The following is a 15,095-nucleotide window of genomic DNA, read 5'->3' as shown; positions in this document are numbered from 1 at the left end:
TCGAGCCCAGCGTGCAGCCCATAAGAGGTACCAGGAGAAATGAACTGAAATCAGCTGAGAGCCTACCGTCATCCCTATTTACTTCAAACCCCAGAAGCCTCTCAGATGACCCATTATCATCCTGATTCTTGTCTGTGTAGTTACTTGTAAATCCCCTGATCTGTCCCAATTCCCATTCCTTATCACCCTTCAAACCCTTCCCTGCACCTTTGGAAACTCCTGATCTGTAAGCTGCCAACTTCCCCTATATCTCCACTCCTCTATCTTCACTTTCCACTACGTCCAGGGGAAATTCCATGGACCTCACTCCCTGAAAAGAATCTTCTCTCTCTAATGTAGTCACCTGTCAAAAATCTAACTCTGGTTAAACTATCTGCCTTTTCCAGTGGGGGAAAAAGGCGTAAAATTATGCTGGCTGGTTTCTCTCTCTTTGTTATCACAAGCTTCAAATGGGCACCCCAATGTGCCCAGGAACCCCAGGCTGACCCTGGTGAGCGTGCCAATTACTCTTCGAGATGATGTCATACTTTCTAACTCCTTGAGCTTCTCATACTCTTCTGTACCTTCAGGCTCCACTCCCTTATGTATTCACCACCAAGCCTCCCAGGACCCACATCTGTATCCCTGCCCTCCATCCTGTCACCAATGAGTAAGGGTCCCTCCTACCAAAGCCCAGCCACTCCCCTTGTGCTCTAGGTTCCAACTCTTTTCATTTTCAAAAGAATTTTTTCCTGTTCTCATTTCCTTTCTCTCCTGCATCAATTTTCCTCTATTGGATCATTTTTAACATCCAACGAATGTCAGTTAACTCCTACCTTAAAAAAAATGTTTCCTTGATTACAAACTCTCCTCCAAAAAAAAAAAAAACTAACCTAAATGAAGCTATTTATGGAAAGTTTTTTAAAAGTTGAAACAAAAAAATTATCCTCCACTTCCCATCTAATTTATCCATTCTCCTTCAAAGAAAAACTTGAAATGATTGTCTACAGAAACTGCTTTACTTTCTCTCCCATTCTCTCCTCTGCCCATTTCCATCTGCCTTCTACAACCACTATTCCATAGAAATGCTGCTCATATTTAGATTCTCAGTGACCAACTTGTTCCCAAGTTACCTGATCCCTCCTATCAGAGCATGTGACGTAGCTGACTGCACTCCCACTCCTGAATCAACTTCCACTCTTGGTTTTGTGGACACCATTATTTCCTGATTTTCCTCCTATCTCCCTGGATTTTCCTTCTTAATCTTCTTTGCTGGCCCCATCTCCTTGACCAGACCTCTAAATGTTAATGACCCCAGACTCTTCTCTATCCTGAGCTGTCCAATACAGCAGCCACGAGCTGATGTTTCAATTTAAATTTGAAATCATTTAAATTAAATAAAATTAAAATTCAGTTCCTCAGTTGCATTAGCCACATTTCAGGTGTTCAGCAGATACGTACGTATAGTGGGTAACATGGACATAAACTATTTCCATCACTGCAGAAAGTTCTGCTGGACAGGACTGACCTAAACCTCCTCCCTGGGTGATCTCACCCAGGCCCACGGCTTTAAATACCATCTATATGCTGAATTCTAAATGTACACTTCTAGCTCTGACCCCAGCTTCAGAATTGTACATGAAACTGCCTATCTGACATAACCACGTGCATGTTTAACAGGCTATTCAGACTAACACCCAAAACAGGACACTTCATTTTCATCCTCTCCTCTTTCTCTACTCACAAAAGCTTGCTTCTCTTTCTGTCTGTCTATTCTTGGCAGATGACACCATCCAACCAGTTTTGAAGCCAAAAATCTAGGAGCCATCTAGATTCCAAATATCTAATCCATCAACAAGTCTTAGCAACTCTATCCACAAATATATCTCAAATTGACCCTCTTCCGCCTCCCACTGTCATCCTCCTAGTCCAAGGTTCTTGTCTGGACAACTGTCCTATTCACACGAGAGCTCCTCTACCTAAGTCTAGCACACAGTGGTGATCATTAAATATGTTGAATAAATCAGCAAGAAAAATCCTATTCAATAGTGCAAAATAATCTGTAAAAGTGCAAATTTTGCAAATTAAGTGCAAATCTTAATCTGTAAAATATTCATGAATAACAGATATTTGCCATAGAAACTTTAGGATACAGGTTTAAGAAGATCATAAAAATCACTTCCCAGGCAGACTTTACTTATGATTGATGATAGCTCAATATTATTATTCAGCTTATCAATTATTAATACATTTTCATGCTTTTCAGAGCACTAAAAATTATCTCTGTACATCTCTTATCTGCATTGTCAGTGGAACTTACCTCCCTAGGAGAAACCTGAGTTGTTGCTTTTTTCCGCTCAGCCCTGCCTTTCCTGACCAATCCAGTACAGCTTCTTGACTTCTCGATCATCTATATTCCGTGCCTGTCACAGCCCGGGACGGTCCAGCTCACCCAGCATTTACTTTGATCAGGAGCTCCCAACTTTGTTCCCATCCCTGCCTGCCACCTAGCTCCTCCCTGCAGTTCTCAGCTTCCTCATCGGGAACACGGCACAGTTGGACTCTAGCCTTAATTCACAATAACTCAACCAATAACTCCAAACAATGCCTGCTACTCCACCCTCTTTTATTCTCTGCATTTACAGGCAGCCACTAAAATGCCTGATCATCCGCATTCATTCCTGCTGCATACCAAGTGTGGGCAAACTGATTTTTCAGACAGATACAGGTAATTACAGCAGGGAGGGGATAGGTACTTGGGGATGCAGGGGTATCTTCTGGGGCTTCGAGCCTAAACATTATTAATATGCTGAACACCTGCACGGCCTCTGTACGTTTACAATGCCACCTCAGACACATTATCCTTGCAGCAATCCAAACGCTCTGATTTGTCCACCCAGCAATCATCTCTCCTTCACCCTCCTCCAGCTTCCTCCTCTCCAAGAGAATGCCCATTTTGTTCAGTACCCGCCCTCCACCAAAGAGCCAGAAACAGCAGGTGAGTTGTGTGTCATCTTCCATCCTACCCCAGCCACCTTTGAAGTATCATTCTTTTTATGAATGGGCCAGTGATATAAATATGGTCAGAAGGAGCGAAAATCTGCTGTGAGAGGTTTGGAAAAGGATTCCTCACCCTTAAAAAAAAAGACCCAATGACTAGATGACCTCCTGAAATCTGCAGACTGCCCTGTCTGAATGTACTTTCTGAGACCACTCATGTCCTCTTTTAAGTAAGAGGGGAGAGTCTTAGGTTGGAGCCATTGCTAGGAATGACAGAGTAGGCAGATGAAAGAAAACCACATCCTTTGTAACATTCTTAAGCTGTTTTTCATACGGTGCCAGAGGCCCTACCTCTGGACTTCCAACTATGTATTTGAACGCCCAGGGGATTCTGATTCCATCAAAATTTGAGAGGCACTGACTTTGAAATCCACAACTATAAACTTTCTCCACAACTTATTGGCTAAGTAATCTTAGGCAAATCATTTACTTTTATAGAATCCTTTTCTTTATCTGTAAAGAGGGGAGTAATATTCACCTTGGGGCCTTATTGTGAGGATGTAGGGTGAGGAGGATTTGATGGAAGACTGAATGTAGGAAGTGCTGTGAGGTCCCTTAGCCAGAAAATGACTAAATGTTTCCCAAGCTAGCCTGCTGATAGAAATGGACTCATTGCTCAGATGGGCAGATCCCAGGCCTCTCCCGTGGAGATTCTGATTCACTATCTCCCAGGAGGATCCTGAGAGGCTGCATTTTAAAAAATACCTTCTAGGCTCTAAGTGAGTGTGATAATCAAGCAAGTTAGAATTCGGCAAAGGAACACACACTGCAATACTCCTGTGCAGCGGGAGTCAGGATTTCGAGTTTCTAAATGCAGACCTGCCACTATGTCACGTGGGCAAGCTGTTTCACCACGCCGGACCGGTTTACTCATCTGTATACTCATCCCATCTAACCTACAGATCGATAGAGACCTGAGGGCAAGTTACACTTGGGGTGGAAGGGCTTCTCTAATCTGTCTTTTTACATTGCTGCAATGTGGATTAAGTAGACATAAAAATAAGCCAAAATTGGTATTGGGGGACGCGTTGGCTTTGCGGTAAAATCAACTGAATATAAACTGCAGGACGATGCCTTCTCTGTCCTGCCACTCCGAGCCCCTGGGCTTCCATTCCTCTCAGGATCATGGCAATAGCTTGAAGTGATCACTCTCAGCTACTCTGGTCACACTGAGATCTGCGAAAATGCCCAGAAAAGTTAAAAACATGAGTGTTGGGAAAGAGGAGATTTGGAAGAGGGCCCTAAATTCAGTTTTCTGAACCACTGTACCTCTTACCGGCAAACACTTTCAGTAACATCTGTATGTGCCACAGAAACGCTTCCCCTGGAATTTAAAAAAAAAAAAAAAAAAAAGCGATGTATGCCATTGCTCCCAGGTGTAATTCACATCGTTGGTGGAGCTGGAACACTCTTGGGCGCTCCGGGACTTTACGGCCCACAGGTGGCCTGAGCTCGTCACGGTCAGAAATCAAACTTCTCCAGCGCTTTCAGTCCCCGAATTTCATCTTACGCTGGGGCTGCAGGCGTGCCGGAGTCCGCAGGAGTCGGAGCCCAGCTTCCGCCTCTGGCCCAGAACTCCTCCCAGCGCAAGCAAGCCCCGCCCACCAAGAGGCGCACACTTCAGGTTTGGGTCTCCGCAGCACCCGTAGTTTTGAACTTTGACCGCTCCTCCGGCAGCCGGCGCCTGGGGATAGCACGCATGCGTCCTTTGCTTAAATGGATGGCGCCCTTATCCTCGCCGCGGCGGGAGGTGCCGTGGCCGTGCTGCTGTTAGTGCGGCTGTGGGTAGTGCTGCGCCCCCGCGCCCCTGTGCCCCGGCGGTCTCTCAGCCTCCTGGTGGTGGCTGGGTCCGGTGAGTATCAGGGCGGTGACTGGCGGGCTCGGGTCGGACACTACGAACCCCAGAGCGCGCCGCGGCGCTCTGCGCCGGGCCCCTTGCGTTCTGTGGCGCGTTGCGTGCTAGGAGTTGTAGTTTCTCTGCGTGAACGGAGCTGGTTCGCCCCGCCTGGGCGAAATGCTGGTCTGTTGATGCGGCCCACACCGCGTCTGTAATAACAAATGAGTAACTTGCATTTGTCTGTAATTAAGCTTCTCTGTAGCGTATATTCTTAAGTTGTTAGCGTACACAGAGGACGCAAAAGCCTGTTGATGCTAACATGCAATTCCCCTGAATAAAAATTGCTGTTTTCCATTATTCACCGAGGCATTTTGGAATTAGTTTAGGCGTCACGAATGCTACCTGATAAATGAGACAGAGTGAATTGTCACATTTATAACTATACATATACAAAATCCACGAGGATAGTCAACAGTCAACTGCTAATAGGAGAATAATACACACTTCAGGATGTTGTGTCAGAGTATGAACAACAAGCTGTCCTATCAGGTAATACAGTTAAAACGGAGTCCACCTGCTCCCGAGGCGCTTACAACGCCAAATGGACATATATATATGTATGTATCTCTGTGTACGTTTAAAAATGCCAGGAGATTGCATCCAGATAGAATAATACTTATAGTATGAGCAGATGTTCTAAACGTATGTTCAAGTATAATTCATTACTTTGTTCACTTAATGTATTTTGAGTGTAGGAGAGGCCACTTAGCTAATTCCTGGAAATAACAAAACTGACTACTACTCCTTGCCGTGAAGTGCTATGTCCCAAGCATGTGAAAGGTGCACAGTGAATGAAATGGAGAATATGGAAGAACTAACAGAAAACAAAAAACAGAATGGGTACTTGCCATGATGAGATAAGTGCGATCACCTGGGAAGTAAAAACTGCTATGGAAGTCTTTAGACTGGGCCCCATGTTATCTTAACTTGAGACAGGAAGCTTCCTTGAAGAAGTGATGTCTAAACTGAGACTTGAAAGATAACTAAGAATTAGCCAGACATTGGGGAGCTGGGGCTTTGAGGGCCAGGAGGGTGTGAGAAGGTGATAGCACTCAGAATGGCCAGAGGTGAGAGGGCACTGTTGCACCGAGTTGGATGTCGGGAAGTAAGCCCAATGCCGATCCTAAAGGCTGTTTTAATCCCTGCTCTGTAGAGCTATGGGCACTACCCACTGCTTCCTTCCATGTAGAAATTAGGACCACATGCCTCTAAACTGACATAGCGCTGAAGTAGAATCACATCTCTGCAACCTGCCAATTTGGTGATCTTGGGCAAATTTGCCTTCTTTTTCCACCTTGAAAAATGTGGATTGGGAAAAGATGAGGAGAGACTAGATGTGGTAGCATTTAAAGTGTTTGGCAAAGTGCTTGGCGTATAGTAAAGCATTTAATAAGTGGTGACTATTGATAGTCCTGGCAGCAAAGGGATGTATTAAAGTATTTTTAAATGGGGAGTGACCCAGCTGAATCTGAGCTTCCATGAAGATCATTCAGTCTGCATTGTCGAGAGAGCGTCTCGACAAAGACTGAGGTCGGGATACAGGATAGGAGCCTTTGGAATAGTTCCAATGACAGATGGTGACAGCCTGACTGGGGTTGATGGGTGGGGATGGAGAAAAGTATATGCATTTAAGTGAAGTTTAGGAGATAAAAATCACTAGACTTGTGGACTGAAAGTGGAGGGTGAGGGAGAGGTGGGCTCAGGAATGATGTCTAGGTTTCTGGCCTGAATAAATGGATGGATAGGTGGGTGTTAGAGCCATTCACTTGACGTTAGTAGATTTGGTGGACTGAGAACCAAAGCTAAGGTTGAGAATACGTCTGGCCATTGGTGCCCTCTGTCATTCAAACCATTTGGGATGTGTAGAGATCAAGGACCTCAATCATCCAAATCGAAGAAAGACTTGTAGTCAGGCAGATAATTTAAGAGTTCATGCCCCAAATTTGGGAGGATGGGGAAGGTATTTTCAGTGTTTACCTTGAATACCAAAAAATATTTAATCTTACCATAAAATATTAATCGATGGCTTATATTCAAAGAACATCAATCAAAATTACTACTTTTCTTTGAATCACTGTGTGATCTCCTTAGGCAATTTTAGATTTACTGTTGAACTGTCATCCATTCGTTCATTCAGTGAGAGTGCCTACTGTTTTCTAGGCACTGGGTGTACAGCAGTAACAAAATGAACAAAAATCCCTGCCATCATGGTGTTCACCTTCTAGTGGGGCAAGGGTAGGGGGAGACAGAAACAAAACAAACAGACTGCATAGTAAGTTACATGGTGACAGACACTATGAAGTAGAGAAAGGAAGCTGAGTTTTAGGCATTATTGTCAGGGAAAGCCTCCTGGGGAGATGCCAGATACCCAACAGCAAGGAGGCTGGAGTGGCTGGAATAGACTGAGTAAGGGGGAGGAAGCAGACAGGGTCCAAGAGGTAACAATAAGGGGTCTGCTTCCAAAAAGCCATTTATTCTATATGAGAAAGGGGACCATTTGGAGGGTTTTGAGCTGAAGTAAGTAATTTGATCCACCCCTTTTAATAGGATCACTCTAGAGGCTGTGTTGAGAGTAGAACTGAAGTGGACACTTGCATAGACAAGTACAGCACGGGGAACAGACCAGTGAGAGTGACTTGGCTTGGAACAGAGCGCCAGCGAAGGAGGTGGTGAGAAGTGACTGGATTCTGGATTTCTTTTAAGACAGAACTGAGATTTCATTCCCAAAGGATAAATCTTAAGAGTGAAATGGAAGACTAAGCCCATCATTTTAATTATTTTATTCAGCAGCAAGGTTAAATTTTCAAAGAATCTATCCAGTGAGGGTTTCTTTAAAAACAACAACAGACTGTTAAAGCAAGTAAGATGAAGTTTCAGTTGCACTGGAAGGTGTCATGTGTTAGGTTCTATCCTTAATTGTTCCAGCTGTGAAAACAAGTACCTATTTGCAAACCACCACACTTTTTCAAAGCTAAAAACAAAAATACTGAAATGAGCATAAGTCAGATGTGTAAATTGCTTGCCTTGAATAAGGAGATGGATGACAAGTTACAAAGCTGAAGTATGATTGTACTTCCTGTCACACTTACTCTATGCTGATTTCATTTTTTAATCTAATTCCTTCTGGGATCTAGAGTAATCTTTCCCCTTCTACTATAAGAAAATATATACATTTGGAGAAAACACATGCTTAATTTGTTTGGCTATCCTGTGTGTTCACTGTGTCACTATTGAAAGCTTTCTTACAGTAGTAAGGCTGGTGAAGGGGAGGAGTTTCATCGTGTGACCAGAGGCAGGAAGAGGTAACAAGATGATCACAGAGGATGTTGAGGACCTCCACCTGGCTGAGGCCAGAGATTGTGCAATTATATTAAGTAGGCAGGATAGGGCCTATTAAGGGGTTGGATTGCTTCACATGTACGGCATACAGTTAATGTGATAGGTGAATGTTTTTTGAGTCTTTTCCCTGAAGGAAACCTCAGTAAACACAGTTGATTTTTAAATTCATGGTTTTAAAATTAAAATATAAAAATTTTGGAGATTGTACGACTTCAGAAATCGAACCCACAGCTGTTGGGTGAAGCTAGTGAGTATCTGAGGACTGCAGAGTGCTGAGACCTCTGTTAGGAGCAGGTGAACGCGGGTCTTCCTCAGGAAGACGTGAGCCTCGTGGGTCAGTGCTCACGCCTCCCTGGTGTTACTTTGCAACACAGAAACCTTCAGCAACTCCCTTGCAATTTTCCAACCTACTTTCCTGACCTTACCTCACCCTCCATCCTTCTTCCCAGTATTCCCACCATCCCTTGGACACACATCTCAGATCTTGCCTTCTCATGTCCTGATAACCTCACCCCTGCTCCGTGACCTCCCTGCTCCTATCTGTCCACTGGCTTCACCTTTCACGTCATTTCAGCCCATCCTAGGGATCCCCCTTATGCTTAGAACATTGATTTTTCATAACCGTTTGCATCCCCACCCTCCCTCATTTTAATTTTTCTTGCTGTCTTGCATCGTTTTTTATAGATCTGTGTGCATCTTGTCCCTTTGCCACCAGGCTTCTTAATAACAGGACCTGGGTCCTAGACGTCTTTGTACCTTTCCCAGCGCAACCTACTGCTGGTGCTGATTGTATTTTTATACACTGATTACCCTCTTCCCCCATATAAAAGTAGTGTTTATACAAGGGCACAGATTATTGTTTCCAAATATTCTTTCTGTCTTTTGAGAACTACACAAAATACAGCGTCAGTACAGTATAGTCAGATGGATATATCCGTTATGGGTTTCTTAACCTCAGACCTTCCACTCTTTTCTCCAGGCGGGCACACCACTGAGATCCTGAGACTGCTCGAGAGCTTGTCCGACGCTTACACCCCTAGACATTACGTCATTGCTGACAGTGATGAAATGAGTGCCCGTAAAATAAATTCTTTTGAGCTAAATCGAGCTGATAGAAACCCCAGTGATACGGTAAGTGATAATTTCTATTTCTAAGAAAGTTACAAATTGTATGTTGAATTTAATTGTCTCTGAAAACAGTCCTGTGGCCCCTCAGTGCCCTGCCCGCACGATGCAGTCAATGTTTATTGCTGATGCAATATATTTCCTTTACCACCGAAGGAGGAAAACATCTTTAAAATAAATCTTCAGATGAAAATGCTTGATTCTTTCCTTCCTTTCCCTTCTATTCTTTTCAATAGAGGAAATTGTCTTTGAGTAGTTGCAGCTGCGAACATTGTTTTGTTTATATTTACGTATGTAAAGCAGCCAGTTCATGTGCTTACTGGCTCTTTATTAAAGTTCTTTATCAACGTATTACGTGTACTGATAATTTTTTTTAACACAGAAGTTTTCTTCATTTATTTAGATCGTCTTTGATTTCTTTCACCAGAGTCTTACAGTTTTCTGTATGTAGATCCTGTACATATTTTGTTAGATCTCTTTATTTTATTTTATTCTTATTATTTTCTTATCTTACAATGTGTCAATTTCTGGTGTACAGTATAACGTTTCTGTCATACATACTCATACATATATTTGTTTTCACATGCTTTTTCATTATCGGTTACTACAAGATATTGAATACAGTTCCCTGTGCTACACAGTAGAAATTTGTTTTTTATCTATTTTATATATAGTAGTTAATATTAGCAAATCTTAAACTCCCAGTTTATCCCTTCTCACCCTCTTCTGCCACTGGTAACCAAAAGTTTCTTTACTGTTCTGTTCTGTGAGTCTGTTTCTGTTCTGTAGATAAGTTCATTAGTGTCTTCTTTTTTCTTTGTTTTTAGATTCCACATTAAGTGGTATCATATGGTATTTTTCTTTCTCTTTCTGGCTTGCTTCACTTAGAATGACAATCTCCAAATCCATCCTGCATGTACTGATAATTTGATTTATCTATTACTGCTTCTTATTCTTCAAATCATATTTGTATCTGCCTTTAAAATTACTTCTCTGCCCCCTGGTTGCTCACTTCATCTTAGCATTTTAGACGGAAGCTGGAGTGAAAGGGAGAAAAGCGAGACTACTTCATCAAGGAAGGACGCAGAGCTGGCTGCTCCTTGCTGGGTCGTCTCCATCCGTCCTTCTCCCTGGCACCTGCTGGACCACGGGGCTCCAACAGGGAGTCGCGCTGGGGCAGCTACCCCAGCTCAGGCCAGTCAGAGTGTTCCTCTGGGCTTTGTGGACTTGACCCAGAGAATGAAAGTCATCTTTCTTCAGGGGCAAACTCTATGAAGGGGAAAACTTGGAAGCTGCTGGCAGTCATGTTTTCACCTGCTGGCTAAAGACAGAGAGAGTGAAGTTAGTGCACAGAGAGGACATGATGCGGGACCACGTGCTGGGTCCTGCCTCCAGTGACCTCAGAGCTGCTTCCATGTGGGTCCTGTCTTGGTGGTTCTTACCTTTCTTGGAAATCAGGATCCACTAGGAGAGCTCATCCTCCATTGACCATTTTAGTTAAAGCCTGTTTTAGTTACATTTTGATCACTTGTAAACATCCCTAAGTAGTGCCCTGCTAAAATATATTCTCGGAAAATCCACGTCAGACAAGATTGGAATCTGCCTGCTACTAATTGGCCATTTAAAAATAAATAAATAAATAACAAGTATGTTTTGTCTTTGTGGGAGCTGAGCCAAAATGCTACGTTTCTGTTTGAGAAGTAAAGTGTGTGTCAGTTCCTAGGGCTACCATAGCAGAATACCACTAAGGAAATTGACGGAAATTTATTCTCACAGCTCTGGAGGTGAGAAGTCCAAAATCAAGGTACGGGCAGGGCCATGTCCTCTCCAGAGGCTCTGGGGTGAATCCTTCGTGCCTCTCCCTAGCTTCCAATGGTTGCCAGCAGTCCTTGACATTTCTTGGTTTGTAGCAGCATAACTCCGGTCTCTCCCTCCATCATCACAGGGCATTCCTGTGCCTGTCTTCATGTGCCCTTCTTATCAGGACACTAGTCATTGGATGTAGGGCCCACCTGGTTCCAGGATGACCTCATCTTAACTTGATTACATCTGCAAGACCCAATTTCCAAACGAGGTCGCTTTCACAGGTTCTAGGTGGATGTGGGTTTTTGGAGGACACAGTCCATCCCTGTGCGCATACACGCACAGGACTATTTCAGGAAAAGTCTGTTTAATACAAAGCAAAACAACCTTTTTCCTTTTAGCAAGTGTGAAAATTTTCATTGTAGAAACTATTGGGTGTGCCAGTGATTCCTTTCAGTAATGTGTGAAACAGATAATAGTAGCTTCATTTTACAAATAAGATAAATGAGGCTCAGAGACAAAAATAACTCAGCCAAGACCCCTCCAAGTATGTGGGACTTACCTCACTGTGTCTGCTCCAAAGCCTGTTCCCCGGCCACTCTGCCTCTTTTGTTTATTCTTTAACAATTCAAAGCACTCAGTGAGAAAAGAATGCCCTGAGAATTCTTATCCAAGACATCAGAGACTAAACATGCCATTTACTCTCTTATCTCAGAGTGTATATTAGACTTGGTAGAGAGTTTGGAGAAAATGATGGTGATTTTCCCACAAGAAAAATATTAAAAGTCATAATTTAGACTCCTTAAAAATACAAAGATCAAATAATGACAAAATTCTTACTGCCTTTCAACATAAGGAACAGGTATTTTTGTTTATACCCAGTTAATAGTGTGCATGTTCTTTTCTTTCTGAAGTTGTATCCAACTTGGAGGCCCCAGACTGAATTCAGCATACTGTGTTGAATACTGCCCTCCAGGTCCATCACTGTGTGTGCTGTCGATTTGCTGAGTGACATCATGGTTTAGTGAAACACTTAGAAGATTGTTTTACACCGCGGATCATAATGCTTTAGAACCCAGTAAGCTGGGTTTGATTCGCTTTATTAAGAAAGCCAAAGATTTTGGATTTTGTAAGGGTCATTATTTTTTTTCTCATTATCCAAGTGACACCACAGTGTAGGACTGAGGACGTCTGTTTGACTTCCTTCTTCTGTGAGTTAATTTCCTGCTGGGGCAATGCAACCCGTGTTAGAGGGGAAAAAAAACACCATCCCATTCCTAAAAGGGGGGTAGCGTGCACGTGCCTCCTGTCCTTTGTTTTGACCACCCCGTGAGCCGCACGAGGGGGAGAGGAGGCGGGGCGGAGAGGCACCTTCCCGCCGAGCCTTGCACAAGGAGGAGTCCACTTACTCGTCTCTCTCCACTGCCCCTTAGCGCCCCTGACAGCTATCTTTGTGTCTTACACGGAGCTCCCCAGACTGGGGAGAAGTGGGGTCTGCCTGAGGAGATCAGCAGTGATCAATGCACTTGCTGGCAGAGCCCCTGTCCGCCAAGAACACCGAGCACCCTAGACCTGCCGTGGCGCGTGCCGCGGCCGCCGGCCCTGGCCCAGCATGGGTACTGAGAAGTCCTTCGCCCGCGGACCGGCAGCTCTGCAGCGCTCCCAGTGTTGGATGGAGTTTCTGTGCACGTATGTCTGTATCTGAGCTTCCTGCTTCGACTGGTTCGTTTGTTATGAAGGTCTTCTGCTCTTCAGAAGTATCTTGATTGTTTTCTCTTTTTCACATGTGTTTTTGAACTAGCTTTGAAACGCTCACGAAGAACCCTGTTGGAATTTTGGGTTGAACTGAACTGAATCAGTGCATCAGTTTCAGGAGAACTTACATCTCTTTGACGATGCCTTCCTGTCTGGAAACACCACCTTTCTCTCTGTTGTGCAGATCTTCCTTAATGCTTTTCAGTAACGTTTCTTATTTTCTTCGTAAGAGTCTGGCGTACCTGTTGTTCTGCTTATTTCTCAGTACCTTGTATTTTTTTTATTATAGTTGTAAGTGATATATCTCTTAATGATATTTCCTGTGTTGCGATATATAGAAATACAATTGACTTCTGTAAAGTGATCTTGTAAGCACCACCTTGCTATACTCTAATTCTAATAATTTGTATACTTTTGTGTTATCTGTGAAGATAATCTTACCCGCAGATAGTAGCAATTGTGATCCTTTCTTTGTAATCTTAAATCTTTTAGTTCTTTTTTCTCATTTTGTGGGTTAGAACTTCTAGAACAGTAACAAATAGGAGCTGTGTAGGGGTCATCCTTGCATTCTTTCTGCTTTAAAAAATTTGCCAAGCATTTTATTTTAAATCACATTTGGTTGTTGATTTTTATCAAATGTCTTTTCTGTGTATGAGATGGTATTATAGCTTTTCCAATTTTGTTTTCTGTTTATATGGACAATTTCAGTGGTATGAACTATGTTTGAATTCCTGGAATAAACCCAGTTTGCTCAAAGTGCATTGTATCTGAATACATTGCTGGGTTTGATTCATAAACATCTCATTAAGGATTTTTTTCATTTATGTTCATGAGAGAGAGTGCCTTGTGTTTTCCCTTTCTCGTGCTGTCCCTTAGTTTTGGTGTCAAGGTTACACTGGTCTCATTATGTGACTTGAAGAGTAGATACAACTTTTTGCCCTTGGGAGGAATTTGTGTAAGTATGAAATTTACTTTTTTGAAGTTTTTTTCTTACAGTATTATTAACTATGGTCAGCATGCTGTACTTTATGTCGCCATGGCTTCTGTATTTATAACTGGAAGCTTGTAGCTTTTGACCTCCCTTCCCCATTTCCCTCAGCCCCAGCGCCCCGTCTCTGGTAACTGACAAATCTATTCTCTGTATCTATGAGCTTGGGTTTTTTTGGGTTTTGGTTTTGTTTCTTTAGCTTCCACGTGTGAGATCATACGGTGTTCGTCTGTCTCGGTCTCACTTCCATAATGCCCTCAGGGTCCACCCGTGCTGTTCGGTTTTACTGAACTCTTAGCTTCCGCTTGTCTGTGAAGCGTTCGAGCTCTCCATCCAATCTGCACAAGAGCCTGGCCGGGTAAAGTGCCCTTGGCTGTGGCTTTCCCCTTTTGTCGCTGTAGCTGCACTGTGCCACTCCCTTTTGGCCTCCAGCATTTCTGCTGAAAAGTCAGCTATAGCCCCCTGGGAGTTCTCTTCCATGTAACCTGTTGCTTTTCTCTTTCTGCCTTTAATAGTCTCTCTTTAACTGTAATTTTTGTCAGTTTAGTTGTGGTGTGTCTGGTGTGTCCCTTTGGGGGTGGTCTTGTGTAGGACTCTGTGCTTCCTGGACTTCGGTGTGTGCTTCCTTTCCCAGGTTAGGGAAGTTTTCAGCTATTGTATCTTCAGATACATTCTCAGCCCCCTTTCTCCCTCTCTTCTCCTTCTGGGACCCCTATAATGTGACTATTAGTGCATTGATGTTATCCCAGAGGTCTCTTAAGCTGTTCTCATTTCTTTCCATTTTTCTTTCCTTCTGTTCAGCATCAGTGGTTTTCACTTCATGTTTTCCAGCTCCCTGGGTTGTTCCTCTGTATTGTTTAGTCCACTGTTGATTCCTTCCAGTGTGTTTTCCATTTCAGTTATTGTATTCTTTGACTCTGCTTGTTCTTTATATATTCTAACTCTTTGTTAACAACTTAGGATTTTTCACGGTGCATTCATTCTTCTCTCAAGTTCTTTGATCATCTTCACGACCACTTGTGGGTTCTGGTTGTCGTGGGTTTTGTCCAGCAAAAGTCCAACCGCAGAAGAACGAGATTACTCAAGACTTTATTAAGTCAAGAGAGTGAGAGGGAGCCGGAGACTGACACCCCGAGCTCCTCTAAAGCT

At 43.3% G+C, this 15,095-nt stretch overlaps 2 protein-coding genes across 5 annotated transcripts in view; one reads left to right on the top strand and one right to left on the bottom strand.

Annotated features, from left to right (window-relative positions):
* TLCD4 (TLC domain containing 4) overlaps positions 1-4,566 on the bottom strand; it is a 78,414-nt gene extending 73,848 nt beyond the window's left edge. For 3 of the 4 annotated variants that reach the window (XM_032487137.1, XM_014564534.2, XM_032487142.1), the window contains exon 1: positions 4,316-4,566. The gene's annotated coding sequence lies outside the window, so the exon portion shown is untranslated. Of the gene's footprint in view, positions 1-2,299; positions 2,526-4,315 lie in introns of those variants that run through there. The other variant, XM_014564535.2, reaches the window with a different exon arrangement.
* A 119-nt stretch (positions 4,567-4,685) lies between these two features.
* ALG14 (ALG14 UDP-N-acetylglucosaminyltransferase subunit) overlaps positions 4,686-15,095 on the top strand; it is a 79,550-nt gene continuing 69,140 nt past the window's right edge. The window contains 2 exon segments of the mRNA XM_006190922.3: positions 4,686-4,891; positions 9,255-9,406. Coding sequence (XP_006190984.2) covers positions 4,756-4,891; positions 9,255-9,406 — 288 coding nt within the window. The 5' untranslated portion in view covers positions 4,686-4,755.

The sequence above is a fragment of the Camelus ferus genome, chromosome 9 (genome assembly GCF_009834535.1).
Source record: "Camelus ferus isolate YT-003-E chromosome 9, BCGSAC_Cfer_1.0, whole genome shotgun sequence".
In the NCBI taxonomy this organism is placed as follows: Eukaryota; Metazoa; Chordata; class Mammalia; order Artiodactyla; family Camelidae; genus Camelus; species Camelus ferus.
This window is presented reverse-complemented; position numbering and strand designations above follow the sequence as displayed.